Consider the following 17,510-nt stretch of genomic DNA (forward strand, 5'->3'; position numbering starts at 1 on the left):
GAAGTCAAGTGGTGGGGGCGGGGCTTCAAGCCGTTGACCAGTTGGTTGCTAGGCAACTTGGTAAACTGACATGGGGGAGGGTGGGGACCTGTTTGAAATCTCACTCTCAAGGTGGGGGCTGCAGAGGTCAGGATGAGCGTGGCTGCGCAGGAGTGGCAGAAGCGCTGTCAGACTGCTGGGTGTGACTGTGAATGTGCAGACAGTGACAGACAAGCCACCCGCTCCCTGGCTCCCACACTTCCTCCATCCAGCAGCAGAGGGCCCATTCCTCAGCTCTGGAGGAAGGGGAGCACTCGCACTCGCCTCCCTCCCCCGGTCTCCCCAGAGGCTGAGGGTAACCGGAGTCAAGGACACATATGAATGGGTAAAGGTGTTGAAAAATACCGACGTCACATTCTGGGTTCCTGTTAGAGTCATGTCAAAGGTGAGGGTCTTACTCCTTCCCCAGCTGTCCTCCGTTTCTCCATTTCTGCTTGCTCTATGTGTGGGGGGAGAGTATGATATTTACAGCAGCGACACCCCTCACCCCCAGGACACACACACACACACACACACACACACACACATCCCTTGCCAAACACAGAAAGGGAGGGGGATTTGAAAAGATAAGCAACAGGCGGTGCGGTTTGGGACTGGAGCCCTGCGGAGGCCTGAGAGGGAAGGGAAGGAATGTCACCTCTGCCCGGAGGTGCTGAAAGCAGGGTTCTTACACCCCGCAAGGCCAAGCCTCCTCCCTTCCCCCAGGATAATTGGAAACAGCCCTTCCCGCTGAGAGAGGCTTCGGGGTTGTAGGTACTCCTTTTCCTCCGCAGCCCTCCAAGAAGGGCCGACGTTAACCCTCTACTCTTGCCTTCCACCCAAGCCTTGGGTGACAGTGAAGGGTGCCCCCCCCCGGGGGCGGGAGTTCAGCCTCCTGGGTTTGGCTTCGGGCTATATCCCAGACTCCCCGTGGGACCACAGGCAAGCCCCGGGGTCCCTGAGCCTTTAGTTTCCTCATCCCTACAGTGGGAGCCCTGGCTGAACCCCTCCCACCTCACGCAGGTAGGCGTGACGACCAACTCTGCTGCACTTGATGGAGTGCGAAGCTTGTTCAAGGTTATCCTCTATAGACCTCATGGGAGTAGCGGTGATGTTTGGGGACCCAGGAAGTTGGGGGAGCGGAAGGGGCTTGGGTCCTCGGGTAGACAGGGCGAGAGCCTTTAAGATTTGAGGGGGAATTCCGAGTGCTTGGGCGAGACGCGGACAGGAGGCGAGCCGGGCAGAAGCTGAGACTGGGAGCGCGGGAGAGACAAAGGGGGCGGGAGGGACGGCGCGAGGGAGTGAGGCGGGGCTGCGGGGCGAGGCGGCGGCGGCGCCGGCGGGAGGTGTGCGAGGTGAGGGAGGTGCGGGGGGCGTGGGCTGCGGGATCCACCGCCCGCTCCGCCGCCGCTAGCTCCAGCTCCGGTTTTTCCCTCCACCATCCTCTCCCCTTCCCCGCCTCTCCTTTAACTCCCCCCTCCTGGACTTGGGACTGGTTTCCTCCCTTAGCCTGCTGCCCTCAATCCCGGCGAGGCTGGGGCTCCGGCTCTGCTCCCCCTTCCTCCCTTCCTCGTCCGGCGCCCCATGCCGCCCCCACCCGGCCCCTGGCTCCCCCAGTCCCCTACTTAGGGCCGCGCACAAAATCCCGGGGTGCTGGAGCGTGGGCTGGGGGCGCAGGGTGCCTGCAGACGGCCCCGGGAAGGGCTCTCGTGGGGCTGAGCGCTCTGTAGCAGGGGGCGCAGGCGGAGCAGGAAGGGGGTCCGCGTGGAGCTGGGACGTCAGCCACGGGGGTGGCCAGGGCTGAATAACCAGAGGCAGTCACCCCAAGGGGTGAGCGATTTGGGGGGAGTTGGTGCCTCGCCCCCCCAGGCCTTGGCAGGGTCATGGGGGCCCCCCTTTCTGGGCCAAGGAGAGTGCAAGGGGGGACCCTGCTGCTGCTCGGCCTTTTGGGGCTAGTGTCTGGGCTCAGCCTGGAGCCTGTCTACTGGAACTCGGCGAATAAGAGGTGAGCGGCCTGGGGCTGGGGAGATCCCGCACCCCAGTGACAGGGGTGCGGAAGCTTTGGGGACTTTGGGGGCTGGGCACCTAGAACAGAAAGGAGGAGGAAGGGAGGGTACCCGTTCTCTGATGGGCATTGATGGGTCACTAGACAGAGGTGATCTTGGGCCTGGGTAGTCAGACTCCTGGGTCCCACACTGAGCTGGATGTGAGTGGTGACAGCAAAATGTCAGGAGTTTGAGAGATCCCAAAAGGACAAGGATGGGAAAATTCGTGGCTAGCTGGGGAGGACGGTGGAGTGGTGGTTTGGATTTGTGGGAGACATGTCGGGGGCTGGGCTTGGAGGGAGCCTGGTTAATGTCAGCTCTCAGGAGAGAACAGCTGAGTAGGTGCTGCGGAGGGGAAGGGCAGGGTGCCTCCCTTGCCAGAAAGGACTCAGTGTTGAAGATAGGAGGGAAGGGGGCTCAGTTTGGGGACTCTGGGGACAATTTCCCCAAGGTCCCTTGATCCCTCCTTTTAGTCTGTCTCCCATTTCTTGCCCACAGCCAGAGGGTCAGCAAACCCTTGGCTAAACAACCATCCAGCCAGAAGATATTTCTGCCTCCCTGGCTTGGGGACTTCTTTCTAGAGTAAACCCTGAGTCCCCTAAAAGCCTCCTTTCCCAGTTGCATCTGAATCCCTGAGCACCCCTGTCCCCTTCCCTTGTCTTTGCTCAAACTCTTCCGTTAGACCCTGTGCTCCGGAGCATGCTTGCTTTGCTCTGAAAAGAGGCCAGGGGTCAGATGAAACTTTAAGCCGCACTGGGTGGAAGAGAACCTTTGAGAGATCTTGCTTCCTTGCACACCCCGCTCCCAGCCAGCAAGAGTTCTGCGTTTTGAAAAACTTCCCACTTCCCTGGGAAGGCTGTGCGAAGCCATGGGAAGAGAGTGGGCTTTGAAACTAGTCAAATCCTAGAATAATCCCAGCTCTGCTGCTTTCAGCTGTGGGTCTTGGGCATGTCACTTCACCTTTCTGAGTTTGTACCTTCAAGTCCTATAGCTTTTATGAGGATTTGAGGGTAAGATGTTTGGGCATATTAAATGCTCAGTAAAGGGGAGCTAGGATTATTGTCCCCCCTTTCTATATCACATCCTCCTCACCCCTCCCTACCCTGTCACTCCTCCCTCCCATCTCAATTTGGGAACATCCCAGTGTCTTCTCTGCACTCAAACCCGTACCTGCCAATGCCAGCTGTGGTCTGAGTATCAGGTGTAGCTTGACGATGTAAGTTAGATTTGTTCTGATAGGATTGGGAAAAAAAGGAGTCAGGGGCTTCTGCAGGCTGTTTTGGGTGTTGGTTGGGAGGGAGTGGGCCATTTGGAAGTCTAGGGAGCAGCCGCCCTCTGGGACCCTGTTCTGAGACCCTGTCTTAGCTGTCAGTGTGCAGGGGGGGGGGGGGCGGGGGCGGTGCTGGTGGATGTCTGGGCTGAGGGAGATGTGGGCTTGTGTTGCTTGTGATCAGAAAAAAAAGTCAACTCCTTCAATTCCAAAGTTACAGGGTACCTGCCCTAGGAAATCTGAGGCCCAGGGTGAGTGGACCAAGCAGAGGAATGACCTGGGCAACTGGTCCCCTGACCCTGGTTCCCATTATAGCCCCATTTAGGGCCATTTTCAGACAAGTCATTTCTCCTAATCACATTGCCTGGCTAACTTCAGATGCAGATCTGAATCACCCACTAGATCCACCCCGCTGCCCTATCCCCTCAGCCTTGAAATTCAATGGTGGCCTGGAGGAGGGGTGCTCTGTCCCCAGGGTTGACTGCTGTAGAATAGTGAAATCACCTGGGAGGGGTGGGCTGTGTGGTTCCAGAGAGGCCAGCTCCTTGGTAACTGGCATCCTGTTGCCATGGCAACAGGGCTGGTGATGGAGCAAGAGATGGCAGTGTGCATGTGGTGAGGGCGGGCTGAAGAGTGCATTTGGGCACACCAAGGGGCAGGAGACCTCTGAGCTGGGTGTCCTGCTGTTTCCGAAGTGAGCTTGCAGAGCCCTTGGTGCCAGCTCTGTAAGAACAGACTTTTTACCCAGACAAAGGCAGGCAGGCGCTGGCTGAGAATTGCTGTCCTGGAGGGAGGCGGGGAGGGAAAGCTCTGGGGGCCAGATCTGTGACACCTCCTTCTAACTGTCCTCCTCCCTGTAGGTTCCAGGCAGAGGGAGGTTATGTGCTATACCCTCAGATCGGGGACCGGCTAGACCTGCTTTGCCCCCGGGCCCGGCCTCCTGGCCCCCACTCCTCTCCCAATTACGAGTTCTACAAGCTGTACCTGGTAGGGGGTGCCCAGGGCCGGCGTTGTGAAGCACCCCCTGCCCCAAACCTCCTCCTCACTTGTGACCGGCCAGACCTGGATCTCCGCTTCACCATCAAGTTCCAGGAATACAGCCCCAACCTCTGGGGCCATGAGTTCCGCTCGCACCACGACTACTACATAATTGGTACTGGTGGGCACAGGGCAAGTGATGGCGGGGAGGTGCCCCTGGGATTGAGGGCTGATGAGGGAGGGGACCATTGGAGTGAAGAGGGAGACCCCTTATCCTTAGGCTAGGACATGGGGACAGAATAGAGGTTCGACTCTGGTGCCAACCTCTTGGCTTTTCTTCTTCCCCAGCCACGTCGGATGGGACCCGGGAAGGCCTGGAGAGCCTGCAGGGAGGTGTGTGCCTGACCAGAGGCATGAGGGTGCTCCTTCGAGTGGGACAAAGTGAGTGGGGCTGGGGAGGTACCCCTAGGAGCCGAGGAAGGTGGGGACAGTACCATCATGGCCAGGGGCAGCTATCTCAGCCCCCATCTTGGGTCTTCCCCATCTCCAGGTCCCCGAGGAGGGGCTGTCCCCCGAAAACCTGTATCTGAAATGCCCATGGAGAGAGACCGAGGAGCAGCACACAGCCTGGAGCCCGGGAAGGAGAATGTGCCAGGTAGGAGCCAGGGTCCAGCTTCCTGCCTTCCCAGGCCTCCTCTGCTCTCAAACCCCAGCTGCCCTGCCTTCACCCTCCACCCTCCCTCTTCAGTTTTGGGGGCCGTGATACAGGAAAGAGAAGAAGGGAGGGTGGGAGGGGAATGGAAGCCAAATGAGGAAAAGGCTCAATTAGAACTAATTAGCCAAGTCAGTGCTTCAATCAGTGCTGTCAGGGAAGTGGGGAGGATGACGTGGCAGGGAGCTGAAGGGATGGACACCTGGATTCTGAGCAGGGTTTTGGGGGCAGGGATGGTGGGGTCCCCAAGGGGTCTGGGCACTGGTGGGGAAGCCCATGGGGACTTCCAGGGCTGGGTGTCCAGATTCCCAGGTGGCTCCTTCAGCGCCCCCCCTCTTTCCTCCTTCACCCCTTCCCTGCCAGGTGACCCCACCAGCAATGCAACCTCCCGGGGTGCTGAAGGCCCCCTGCCCCCTCCCAGCATGCCCGCAGTGGCCGGGGCAGCGGGGGGGCTGGCGCTGCTCTTGCTGGGCGTGGCAGGGGCTGGGGGTGCCATGTGTTGGCGGAGACGGCGGGCCAAGCCTTCGGAGAGTCGCCACCCTGGTCCTGGCTCCTTTGGGAGGGGAGGGTCTCTGGGACTGGGGGGTGGGGGAGGCATGGGACCTCGGGAGGCAGAGCCTGGGGAACTAGGGATAGCTCTGCGGGGCGGTGGGACCGCAGATCCCCCCTTCTGTCCGCACTATGAGAAGGTGAGTGGCGACTATGGGCATCCGGTGTACATCGTGCAGGATGGGCCCCCCCAGAGCCCTCCAAACATCTACTACAAGGTATGAGGGTGCCTCCCCTCCAGCTCTCCTGGATCCAGCCCTTTTTGAGGTGCTCCCTCCAATTTAATTCATGGTTTAAGGGATGCCTCTAGCATCTCCTTGGCCCCTCTGCCCCCACCTCCTTTGTACCTCCTGGCTATGCCCCTGATCTCCACTTTTAGGATTCCTTAAGACTTCCACTGAGTCACCTCCTGCCCTTCCATTTGGCCACATGTGCCCCTCTCTGTCACTATTCCTCAGTCCTCTTCCCCTGGGTAGGGGGCAGAGGCTCAGCCTCCTCTCCTGACCATGACCCAGGTACCCTTGCCCCCTCACCCAGAGAGCTAGGAGAGTGGAGCAGCCTGTCTTTTGCTTGGCAGCTCTTCCTTTCTGCCTCTCACTGTTTTTCTCTTCTTTTGTCTTCTCTTTCTTTTTTCTCTCTTACTCTCTTTCTTTTTCTTCTGTCTCTAGGTCTGTTCTTCTTCCCTAGCACCCCCCTCCTACATCTCCCTTCACCCTCTTGCCTTCTTATCCTGCCCCCTCTCCCATCTCCTGGGTGGGGACATCAAAGCATTTCTCCCCTCAGCTCTTGGCCCCTCTTCTGAACTCTCCCAACTGCTCCCCTCAGTCTGCCAAAAATGGGGGGCCTCACGGGGAAGGCTCTGACACTCCATTGCACTGCCAGGCATGGGCAGCAGGGCCCCCTTCTCTTCACAATTACTCCAGCCATTGGGGTGGTTGGGTCAGAAAAGCTACTGTGAGAAGAAGTGTCCCGTTTTGCCCAGGAGTGGCCACTGGCAAGATGGAAACCGATTGGGACACATATGGACTCGGCGTGATACTGAGTGGACCACTTGGGACAGGAAGCGACTTGCTCCAGATAAGAAGTGACCAGGCCTGGACAGAAACAGCCTGGGAAGTGGCAGAAGCAGTGCAGCAGGAACTGGAAGTGCCTTCATCCAGGACAGGAAGTAGCACTTCTGAATAGGAAGTGGTCTGGCTGGAACCCTAAGTGGCTTAGTCTGGGTGGGTGGGTGAGGGTGGGAGGCAAACGGTTCTTACTATGTGGAAAAGAGGGGCAAGAAGAACTTCCTGTTTCAGGAGGAAGCTGGAACTTAACTGACTGGAAGAAGATAGGGGTGGACTGAGGAGGACTTTTCCAGTGGCACTTCCCAGGACCTTCCTTCCCTTGTGTTCTGTGCTGCTTTTAGGACAGCTAAGATGACTGCCATCTGCTGTGGCAGGCCCAGTTTGTCTTGTTCTTCTTCCCTTCCCATAGCCCAATATAATCTCTGTTAATCAACAGGACTACCCCAGAACCCATGTGGCTCCCCTAGTAACCAGATGGCTGTCTTGTTCGTCAGATCCTCCATTTCCTACTCCCTTTAAACTCAACACAGCTCCCTTCTTAGTGACCAATATGGCGGCCTACTGCCTGGTCTAGCTGACAGCAGGACTCAGCAACTACTGCTGTTTCCATAGTGACCGGCTTATACCTCTTCCTGCTCTCTAGTGCACAATTGGGTGTTGGCCTCAGTTCCCTCCCAGCTCAGATTCTTTAGAACAGAGCCGCCCTTGGGCACCAAGGCGGCCACCTCAATCACCAGCCAAGATGGTTGCTTTGTCCACCAGAGGCCAAGTCATCTCTCTGGTGCTGTAGTTCCCAGCTCCTTCCTGATTTTTCTAATCCCTCCTTCCAGGGAACAGGAAGTTGATATTGCCATGGGGGAGGTGGTAGGGTATGACCGTCACCTCAATAGTTTTACTGTACAAGGGAAATTTGAACAAAAACCAAAAAAAAAAATAAATAAATGAAAAACTTCAAAAGTTGACGAGAAGGCTGGAGAATGGACATGAATTGGGAGAGAAAGCATTGGCTTTCAAACTGGGGGTTGGATCGTGTGATGTCAGGGGGGAGAGTGGTGAGAGGGTTGGTTAGAATGGCAAAGGGGGCAGTACACACAGAGGGATCAGTGTTCTGTGTGAGAAGTCTGGGGAAGGTGGAAGCTCACCAGGCCACCACCTCCTGTGGAGAAGAGAGAAACCCAGTAGAAATGGGAGTTGCCAATACATTTGGATGGTTAGAAAGTGGCCACATGTGGGGCAAGTTTGTCTACTTACTAAACCAAAGCACTGGAGATAAGGCAAGACAGAGCCAGAAACTGAATGGTAAAAACATGTGCATGTGTGAAAGTCTCTTCCCTTTGGCCTCTACCCAAGGCACCTCTGACTTGGAGAGTTTTGCTGTTGGGGACTCAAGTGGGGAGAAGGATATGGCTAACCAGAAGAAAAGTAGGCGGGACTCTGGGACCCAGTTTCAAGCTCCCTGGCCCTGAATTCCCTCCATCCCCACAAGCCCAGGTCTCTCCTCTAAAGAGCCCAGGTGCCCAGCCCCCTGGCCTCAGTCCCATTCTCCACCCACAAAGGCAGCCATCAAGAGCATCACTGGAGCGAGTCAGCCGGGGTCACAACCCCTGCCCTGCCAGCCCCTCCCCTGACTTTAGGTCTTCTCCCGCTGTCTCCCATCTGCCTGGCGGTCAGGGGGGTCCCCCTTTCCTCTCCTCTGTCCAGTGGGCCCCCTGCCCCTCCCCCAGTCTGAGCAAGTCGCCAGGGTCCCAGGAGGTAGAGGTGCCTTAGGAGGTGAGGTGGGATCTGGGAAGCCAGGTGCCGGGCTGTTTCCTCTCCTGGAATTTACTCCTGCCTTTCCAGCCTGTGCTGGAGCTACCCGAGTTGGGGAGGCTTGAGGGGGGTGGAAGGGTTGGTCCCTGCCCCTTAGTGGGGGTTGGTTGTCATGGCAGCATCCCCTTCTCCTCACAATGGGAAGCCCCCCTCAGCCTCCTGCGTGGATGGAGCCGACAGCCCCATCTCTGGCTATCAGCCTCAGGGACTTGGCAACCGTCACTATGGCAACTCAGAGCCCAGCAACAGGGCCCACCGAGAGAGGAGGGGTCCAGGACTGGGGCAAGGCTGTGTGTATGAGGGGGCAAGGGAGCTGAGGGAGACTGCCCCCCTGCATGTACATCTAGAGGCACAGGTGGAGAGACAAGAGGGACAAGAAGTGGGGATAAATACGCTCCGTGACAGGCAAACAGCCCACCAAAGCAGCCAAGACATCAGAACATGCTGAGAGACAGGAAGACACCTGGGGACAGATGCACAGCTGGGGAGAGGAACACACAGGGCACAGCACCCTGAGACACATCCCCTTGGAGCTCTGGCATCCACAGATTCCCCTGTCAACCCCCAAATTTAACAACACAAGACCCAGCCTTTCATGTGTGCAGTGACTGGGTGTCTTCCCAGCTATTTGAAAGCACTGGCGACTTCCACGCAGAACGACACATGTCATCTTATTTGCTTCCTGGGCATAGAAAACAAAAACATGCTCTTACCCAAGCTACAACGAAACTTACAAAGGGACAGAAAAACATTCACTCGTTTGTTCATGCATTCATTCACTCAGCATCACATTAAATGCCTACTTTGCTCCAGGCACTGTTTGGGGAAGGGAGCTGGTGAATGAGGCAAAGTTCCTGCTCTTAGGAAATCCACAATTTGGTGGGGAACGACATAATCAAAGTTCAGGAGGTGATAAGTGATGTGAACAAATCAGAGGAAGAGGGAGATGCATCAGATTAGGAAGGTCCCTCTAAAGAGGTGACATTTGAACAGGACCTTGGATAACATAATGAAAAGGAGCAAGCCACGCAAAATGGGGAAGGGCATATGAGACACAGGGAACAGCAGTGCAAAGGCACCGAGGTGACATCTGGGTACACTGGGACCAGCAGGAAATGCACCACAACCACATGTACTCCAGATATCTTTCTCCCACATCCTCAGCCTGCAAGGGGAGCAAGACCTCTAGGGTCTAGAATCCACACAAGGAAGTTGATCTAACTCTGTCTTCCATTCCCCACCCACCAACTCTGTGCCTCCGCCTTGGTTCGTGTGTGTGTGTGTGTGTGTGTGTGTGTGTGTGTGTGTGTGTGTGTGTGTGTGTGTTTAAGTGCACGTGTCTGCCTCAACGGAATTTTAAGCCCTGGAAGGGCAAGAGTGACACTCTGAGCCTTTTGGGCTGGGCACAGCCGCTGGCCTAGGTCCTCGAGCATGGAGAAGTAAAGGAACAGAGAGGGCTAGGGACCACAGAAGCTAAAGCTCCTACCGCCACCCCCAAGGGCACAGAAATGAGGCTGTCCCGGGGCTACACTGCAGACAGAAGCTCAGATTTTGCCATCTTTCCAAGCAGAAGCAGCTGAGGGATATTAAGTCTAGTCTGTGCACCCTGTGCTATGGTTTTGAAGAAAGGGGAATGTGCAAGGGGGTGGCAGTGGGGATTTCTGAGGAGGAATGGGAGACATCGCAATGGGAGTTTCAGGTAGAATGAAAAACAGGAGCTTCCTAAGGGAACCATAGGCATGAGGCTCCCTCTTCCCACGGAGAGAGTTTCAAGATTGGGAGCCTGGGAGAGATGTTGCAGGGTGGTTTGGTATGGGCTCTGCGAGTTGGGTGGGGGTAGGAAAAAGGACATAGACTAGACGGGAGGCACATGCATGGCTCCTGGGCAGCAGGAGTGATGTTTGTTTGGAAGTGAGCAAAGGAGGGTGGAGTCCTGAGGGACCCAGGGCCCGGGTAGCCCCAATCCCCATGGGGAAGTGAAGTGTTCGGTATCCTGGTTCTCCCTCTTCCTCCAGTCGCCATCAGAAATCTCAGGCCTCAGTTCTCCTCCCACAACTCCCCTCCAACCCCACCAGTGGCTGGTGGGAGATGGGGTGGGGGTGGGGGGATAGGGCAGCCTCGGGGGGCAGCAGCTGGTGAGTGGGGAGGAATCTGTGTGCTCAGCAAACAGGAGCCTCAGTGCCCAGTGGCTGCCTCCTCCCTCATCAATCAGCCCCAGCCAAATGTCCTTGCATTCCCACCACCCCAAGGGGACTGGGGCTGGGCCAGGGTCCCCAGGGGAGTGAGACAGGGATGGGTAAGGGGAGGTGGGGGCGGGTGGGGCTTGGCTTCGCAGCCCTCCCAGCCTCTGTTCTCTCCTCTCCTGGAAGCTCTTGGCTCTTCGCATCATGGACTGACCATTTTGGCCCCTATAACACCGTGAGGCCTCGGCTACAAATCACCTGTGGGGGTCTGCCTGGGGGTAAGGGGGAAGAGGAATGAGTCAGGGCTGATGAGGAATCTACTCGGGTTCTCACGGGACTGGCCCACGGCTCAGGCAGCAGGGAGGCTGCTGGCACCGAGGCCCCATCACCCCCCACTCCACTCCCCCCCCCCCCCATCTGGCCTCTCTTTCCCCGATGGCTGCTCTGGACAGAAGACTCAGCCGTCTGACAGCCCCCCCTATATCCTCTCTCTTCCCACCTTCTCCCCCCACCCCCATGCCTGCTTCCCGCCAAGATTCAGAGGTCTGACCTCCTCCAGCTCTCCCCAAATCTCCTGCCCTCCACTGGGAATCAGGCCTCTCTGGGGCCTTAGCCTCTGGTCCATTTTCCTCCTTCTCAGCCCCTGCTCCCCTCACGGACCCAGGCGTCCTGCCCACTCCCCTCACCATAACAACCACTCTTCTGGAGTTGCTGAAGACTTCAATATCGTTTCATTAAGTCAGCAAGTTCAGAGGAGGTTGGGGGCACAAAGAGCCTGGGGGTGGGCAAAAGAAGGCCAAGGTAGGGGGGCAGCAAGGGAAGCCCCCCCGCCCCCGGCCTCTCCGTGGAGATGGCTCTGAGAAATCAAATATTGACAGTGAGAGAACAGAATTTATTAAACCTAGGACGGGTGTGTGGGTATATGGGGGGGTCGGGCTGTGGGAATGGCTGTCTGCCTGGGTTCTGAGGGTAGTGAAGGTTTTGGGAGGACAGAAAAGCTTGGGGCCGGGAGGACCTCAGAAAGGCTGAGGATCTGGAGGGTACAACTCTTCTGCCCCTTCCCTTTGGGTTGCACTGAGTCTTGCCACCCAGGCTGTTTCTCAGCTGTCCCCTTGGGCCCCTGGGGACAAGACCCCCTATCACAGCTGTGGTTGCCACCTCCTCCCTCTCCCACTACCTCCACCTCTGTTGATGAGCTTCAGCAGCTTTTAATCGGATTGAGCAGTAATTAGCAAAGCAAGATGTTTGATTACCTATTTAGCATAATGTAGGGGGCTGGGATCCCCAGGCACAGCCAAGGTTGGCCGGTGGGGGTGGGAGTCAGAAAAGAACGGGGTCTATGAAATCTTCCTTGCCCTAAGGGAGTCAGGAAACCTGCCCATAAGGCCCCCCACCTTTTGCCTCCCTCAAATTTCCACTCCTTTGGGACTTTTCCTCTGGGGTTCTGACCAATCACATCACCTCTCCCTGCCTCCCACCGTTCCCACCTTAGCTGTGCAAGTGCCTTGCAGCTGGCCTTGGGGTGCAGCAGGACTCTCCTGGAGTTCAGCTGCTGCTCTTGGCTGTGGGGTCGGAGCTGGGTAAGAAGCCACAAATCGGAGCCCAGAACCCCAGCTTCAGAATCATGGTGCTGCCAATTTTGGGAGTAAAAACAGGCAAAGGTGAAGGTTAGTTCAGGATGTGGGTGCAGCCACCCCACCCTTCAGGGGGGCCAGGACTGCCACCCCTTCAAGTGCCAGGCTGGCATAATGAGACCTGCCAGGTGTGAACACCCGCCCCCAAGAAACTGGCACCAGAAAAAAGGGGGGCCAGAGGGGCCAGCCTCTCCCCTCCTCAGCCAGCAAAGAAAATGTCATCAATTTAGCTCCTCATGGAAATGTAATCAGTGGGCTCGCTGCTGGCTTTGTCTTAATTAGGCACTATTGATGGAAGCAGGGAGGGTGCTTCCCCATCCCCTTGGACTCAGCTTCCTCCCTGTATTTCCCAGGCCTCCCCAAAGCTTCCCAGCCTAGGTCCAGGTCTTCCAGGTGCCTCTTCTCCCGGCCCAGGCAAGTGGCGCCCCCTAGCACCCTTTGAGATCTGCCCCTCATCTGACTCCCCTCTCTTCTCGTTTCCCAAGAATTCAGTCTTTGTTCCTATGGAAAGAAAGCCCCTCCCGGTCCGGTCACCTTCCCCAGGGAGTTCCCGCCTTCCATTCCCCCCCAAAACGAGCGAAGCTCTTCAAAGCCAATCCTCAGAGTCCCCAAATTCCAGTTCTGTTTTTCCCTCCCTTTCCCCGCCCCGCACCGCTCGGCAATTCCAGGCCCCGGTCCGCATTAAGAAGGGGGAACAAGCAGGAGGGCAGGGGTGCTCCAGCCCCGGTTTTTCCCCCAGACCCAGCTGCAGCCAGGGCTGCCTCGAAATCCTGGAGCGCCCGTGAGCTCTCCCCCGAGCCCCGCAGGCGGGATAGCGGGCGCCATCTGCTGGGCTCGTTCGGGATGGAGCCCATCGGCCTGGGTGCGGGGGTCCGGCGCGTGGGTTCCCCGGGCTTTTTCAATGTCCTGCGGGAGGGGAACTCATTGTTTCCAGCCCGGTCCTCGAACCAGGGCCCTCGCTCCCTCCAGCCCTCGAAACTTAGCCCGCTTGCCCCTGGCCTCCAGCGTTTTTGCTCCGGCCCCCGCAGGGGCGATGGAAGCTGGGTGGGGCAACAGAGCAAGGTTGCAGGGCGCGTGCGCCGGGGCCAGCCGCCCTCTCCTTGCCCTGGGTTGCCAGGGCGACGCGTGCAGGCGCGGGCCCGAGAGGACCACGCGGGGCAACTTTTTGGCTGGAGTGGCCCATCGGTCGGCCTAGGGAGGAGAGGGTCTGCGCCGAGAGGTGTGTGTCGGGGGCAGGCGGGAAAGAATACGGGGAGAAGTGGAAAACTGCGGGGAGAGGAGGCAGTAGCGAGGGGGTGTGAAGGGGCATTTGGGGGTGGGGGAGGGAGAAGGGGAAGTTGGGGAAGGGAGGCGGAGAAGAAGGGACCGTTGTGGGAGGAGGAACGGGCGGTTGCGGTGGAGGGGAAAGCAAGGGGCCATGTGGAGGGAGGGGGAGAAGGGACAGTTGTGAGGGCGAAGTGGGGAGAAAACAAGGGACATTTGGGAATGAGATGAAAAAGAGGGGGCGGTTGTGAGGGAAATATGCCCATTGATAACCAGTTGAAGGAGAAAGCGAGGACCCTGTTGTATTTTCTGAGAAACAAGAGTCCCAGGCTAGTAAAACAGCATCTCCCGGGGCGTGCGGGGTGGGATTATGCGGTGAACCCCACCGGAGTGAGTCCGAACCTCCCTGGCTCAGTGGTCCTGAGGCCCAAGTCTGAGTCAGGGAAGCAGAGGCTGAGCTTTCCTGGGTGGAGGAAACCGCGCTCTGAGGTTGGTTTTATTGACGTGTTGGCCTAACAGAACGCTTTTCCGTGGAGCAAAGTACAAATCCTTCAAGTTTGAAGTACATAACCTATGATCAATGCCTGTGACAGCCCGTAAGGATGCTGAAGGAAAGCCACAGGTGGCTGTCAGGCAGTAGCTGAATGAAAAGGGAATGCCCAGCCTCCAGGCAATGCCCTCGGGGCTCTGAGCTACCCCTGCCCCCAGCACTGCTTCTCAGAGAGAGGTACCTCTCATGCCCCCCCCCCCATTTCCTTCTCCTCCGAACACAATTCAAAACTCATTATTGGATGGTTTTTGTCCTCCACCTTCCAGTATGTTCTCAAGGCATTTGAAATTAAATGGTCCTGGTCTTCTTTACCACTTAGCACAGAATTACTCAGCAAACTATGCTGAGATCTTTTGAAACACACACAAAACGGAGCCCTGCCTCTCAAGAATTAAAAGTCAAAGACAAATTGCAAATGCTGTGTTTATTTGTTTAAGGAGGATGTAGATTTTAGTGTGGGTAGGAGGGCCGTTTCCCCATTCTCCCTCGCCCCCCCCCCCCCGTTAGGGTGGTAACTTGGGAGGAAAAGAGGTACATAGGAAAATCCTCTTGGTTTGGTTTAGCACCTAGACACAGGGACAAAAGGTGATGAACCTGGGGACAGCCTTCCTTTCCCCGGGCCTTCTCTCACTGACCCATGGCCATGTGGGGCAGAGGGACTGAGGATGTGGGCAATGCACCTCAGCTTGGTAGATCTTTTGCTGATTATCTTACGTTCTTATACCCCTGGGCAGAGATAACGAGTTCCTAAACGAGTTCCTAATGAGTTCCTAAGGAGTCATTACTGGGGAGTCCCTTGGGCCACCATCTTTAACTTCCATTCATTCCTATGCCTCAAGCAACTGACTCTGATTTTTAGCCTGATCCCCAGGACCCTATTGCCACAGACCCCTTGTAGCAAGGTGTGAGCACACTCAGATAAGATTATGGGGTGGTGTGTGTGTGTGTGTGTGTGTGTGTGTGTGTGTGTGTGTGTGCGCGCGCGCGGTTCAGTTAGCTTGTGAATTCAAAAGATGTTACACAATCCCGAAGCTGGGTTGGGGGTCCGATCTGGTGGTGGACTCCCAACTGCGAGTGTATCTCCAGGTTTTGCCTGCACTATGTCCAGCAAAGCTGAAAAGAAGAAGCAAGTGAGTGGCCGAGGGGGCGCCAAGGGCAGTCGAGCAAAGCGAGCTGCTCAGGCTGCCCAGGCGGCTCCGGCCATCCAGGCTGAGGAGACTGTCCCGCCGGAAGCGCCCGAGCCCGAGCTGGAGTCCCAGCCCCAGCCCCAGCCCGAGCCCGAGCCCGAGCCCGAGCCCGAGCCGGAGCCTGAGCCCAAGCTGGACCCACTCAAGGAGTTGCCGGGTGGGTACCTATGGGGGAGGGAGGCCGAGGGAGAGGGTGCGGGAAGCGGAGTGGTGGGGAGGGGATAGGAGGGGATTAGAGACGGGTGTTTTATTTAAGGAGGGTCTTGGGGATGGGGAGCAGGTTTTGTGGGTCCTGGGTAAGATGCAGGAAGTGAGTGATGACCCACCCCACCTCCCCCAGTCTCACTCCGAACCATGAGTGTTCAGCAGAGTCTCAGGCTTGTCACTGGGTCCCTTTTTTCTTTCTTCCTCCTGGCCACCCTCATACTTGTTCTTTCTCTGTCTTAAAATATCCCACCAATGCACCAAGAGTTCACCAGCCAATCCTTTCTCTTGCCTCTTCCCCCGGTTTTCAAACTGTTCCTGGTTGCTCCTACCCCCACTGAAGAAGGTTTGATCTCTTCCTTTTTCCCATTTTCTCCCTGGGTGGCAAAACAAATAATGTTTTTCTCCCATTAAGCCCATCACCATGGAGACTCAGCTTGCTTTGCCACCCTTTGAATCCTAAGCCCCACTGATGCTTTCTACCATCTGTTTAGGGCTCTTGTATCTCCGCCCTCATTTTGGCAGGGACTTGGTAAGACTAAGGAGGTTCAGGTTCAGGGTGATAGGAAAAGAAGACTGACATCCAGATGGAGGAAGAAAAGAATTCAAGAGGCGACCTCCCCTGGGTCTGATCTGAGGGAGCCCCGAGGGGCTGGCAGGTTTTTGGTAGCTGGTGCTGGGTGACTGGGCTGTTCTGAGGGTACTGGCAAGGGTAGACATGACAATGAACCAAGTGTAGACCATCCCTTGTTCCTGGGCTCCACTCTCAGCAACGTGTCAAGATGGAGAAATGGAATCCCTTTTAATATGACAGAGTGAGCAGTTAAGCGTGGGTGTGGGAGAAGGCTCCAAGATTCACAGGGCCTTGTCCCAGGATCCAGGACATTAGAAATCTGCTTTTTTTTTTTTTTTTTTTTCCCAGAGTTCTAAAATGCTCAGTTGAAAGCAAATCGAAATGGGACTGGTTCCTAGAAGCTGGTTACCAGTAATAGGATAGGGAGGAGGAAAGGAAGTGAGGCAGGACTTGGAGAAGCCTCTGGAGAGGAAGGGGAAAGAATTTCAAAAGGAAGGCATTGGGCACCAAACACCAAGGATCCCTGATTCCCCCAGCTCTAAGACTTTTTAGTTTGATATGGAGCCTTCCAGCTGACCCATAACCTGCTCAGAGGGCAGCCCTGAAGCTACCAATACTGTCTGTGATCTTTGGAATTGGGGAGTGATTGAGGTCCATCCCACTGGAGACAGGGGGGCCCTGTAGCACTTCTGGGTGATGGATGGTTTATTAGCAAAGACCCAACACTCTTTGAGTTTCTATTGACATCCTTTTACTTCCTTAAGTGCTCCTCAATTTCCATTAAAAGAAGTAGTGCAGGCTCATTATCGTTTACTGTAATTTAAAAAAAGCTCTAACAGGGGTAGGGCATGGGAAGTTAATGCTTAATTGGGACAGAGTTTCTGTTGGGGGTGATGGAAAAGTTTTGGTAATGCATAATGATGGTAGTACAATGTTGTTCTGCTGAAAGTGGAAATTTTAGGTTACATGTATGTTACTAGAATAAAAATCAAAACAACAACCACCATTGGACTGTATGAATTGTACTTAATAATAGTACAGTTATAATAATATTATCTCATCAATTGTAATGAAGGTACCACAACATTGCAAATTGATAATAATGGGGGGGTGGTCTATGGAATCTCTATTTTCTGCATGAGTTTTCTGTGAACCTAAAACTTCTCTAATAATAATTTTTTTTAAAAATGCGCTAGGAACTAAAAGTCTTTTTCCAAAGTTTGGCATCCAAACTTATTTGGTGGTAAAAGCTAACCTAAACTGACATGAAGCTATTTATAGTCTATTTAAGCCACTTAGTATATATAATCATATGTTTTACTGCTGAAATACTAGTAATATTAAAAGCTTGTGGAGTGCTGTTTTAGAGCCTGCCGGGGATGGGCATTGGGGAAATGGCGGGTAGTACATGCCACGTGTACTGTATTACAGCTCAAAATCCTGAAATACATCTGACCTCAAGGGTTT

At 55.7% G+C, this 17,510-nt stretch overlaps 2 protein-coding genes across 6 annotated transcripts in view; both read left to right on the plus strand.

Moving 5' to 3' along the window:
• The first annotated feature begins 84 nt into the window (after window positions 1–84).
• EFNB3 (ephrin B3) lies at window positions 85–6,790 on the plus strand. Of its 3 annotated transcripts, XM_077165868.1 has the most exons (6): window positions 85–424; window positions 1,042–1,095; window positions 4,194–4,486; window positions 4,660–4,752; window positions 4,862–4,966; window positions 5,387–6,790. In XM_077165868.1, the coding sequence occupies exons 2-6, from the start codon at window positions 1,073–1,075 to the stop codon at window positions 5,794–5,796; spliced, it is 924 nt and encodes a 307-aa protein (XP_077021983.1). In that variant the 5' UTR covers window positions 85–424; window positions 1,042–1,072; the 3' UTR covers window positions 5,797–6,790. The 3 variants fall into 3 exon arrangements, with proteins under 3 accessions (XP_077021983.1, XP_077021982.1, XP_077021981.1); XM_077165867.1 differs by having other exon boundaries at window positions 85–1,095; XM_077165866.1 differs by lacking the exons at window positions 85–424; window positions 1,042–1,095 and adding an exon at window positions 1,536–2,023.
• A 6,590-nt stretch (window positions 6,791–13,380) lies between these two features.
• Window positions 13,381–17,510, plus strand: part of DNAH2 (dynein axonemal heavy chain 2) — a 108,202-nt gene continuing 104,072 nt past the window's right edge. For all 3 annotated transcript variants that reach the window (XM_077165869.1, XM_077165870.1, XM_077165871.1), the window contains exons 1-2: window positions 13,381–13,484; window positions 15,165–15,422. In XM_077165869.1, coding sequence (XP_077021984.1) covers window positions 15,179–15,422 — 244 coding nt within the window. In that variant the 5' untranslated portion in view covers window positions 13,381–13,484; window positions 15,165–15,178. The remainder of the gene's footprint in view (window positions 13,485–15,164; window positions 15,423–17,510) is intronic.

This window comes from Tamandua tetradactyla, chromosome 6 (genome assembly GCF_023851605.1).
Source record: "Tamandua tetradactyla isolate mTamTet1 chromosome 6, mTamTet1.pri, whole genome shotgun sequence".
Classification (NCBI taxonomy): domain Eukaryota; kingdom Metazoa; phylum Chordata; class Mammalia; order Pilosa; family Myrmecophagidae; genus Tamandua; species Tamandua tetradactyla.

Excerpts from the sequence above, each read along its gene's own strand:
- EFNB3 (XM_077165866.1), top strand. The coding sequence starts at position 1,902 with ATGGGGGCCCCCCTTTCTGGGCCAAGGAGAGTGCAAGGGGGGACCCTG. Across the intron at positions 4,753-4,861 it reads GCTCCTTCGAGTGGGACAAA|GTCCCCGAGGAGGGGCTGTC; the intron begins GTGAGTGGGGCT and ends CCCCATCTCCAG. Across the intron at positions 4,967-5,386 it reads CGGGAAGGAGAATGTGCCAG|GTGACCCCACCAGCAATGCA; the intron begins GTAGGAGCCAGG and ends CTTCCCTGCCAG.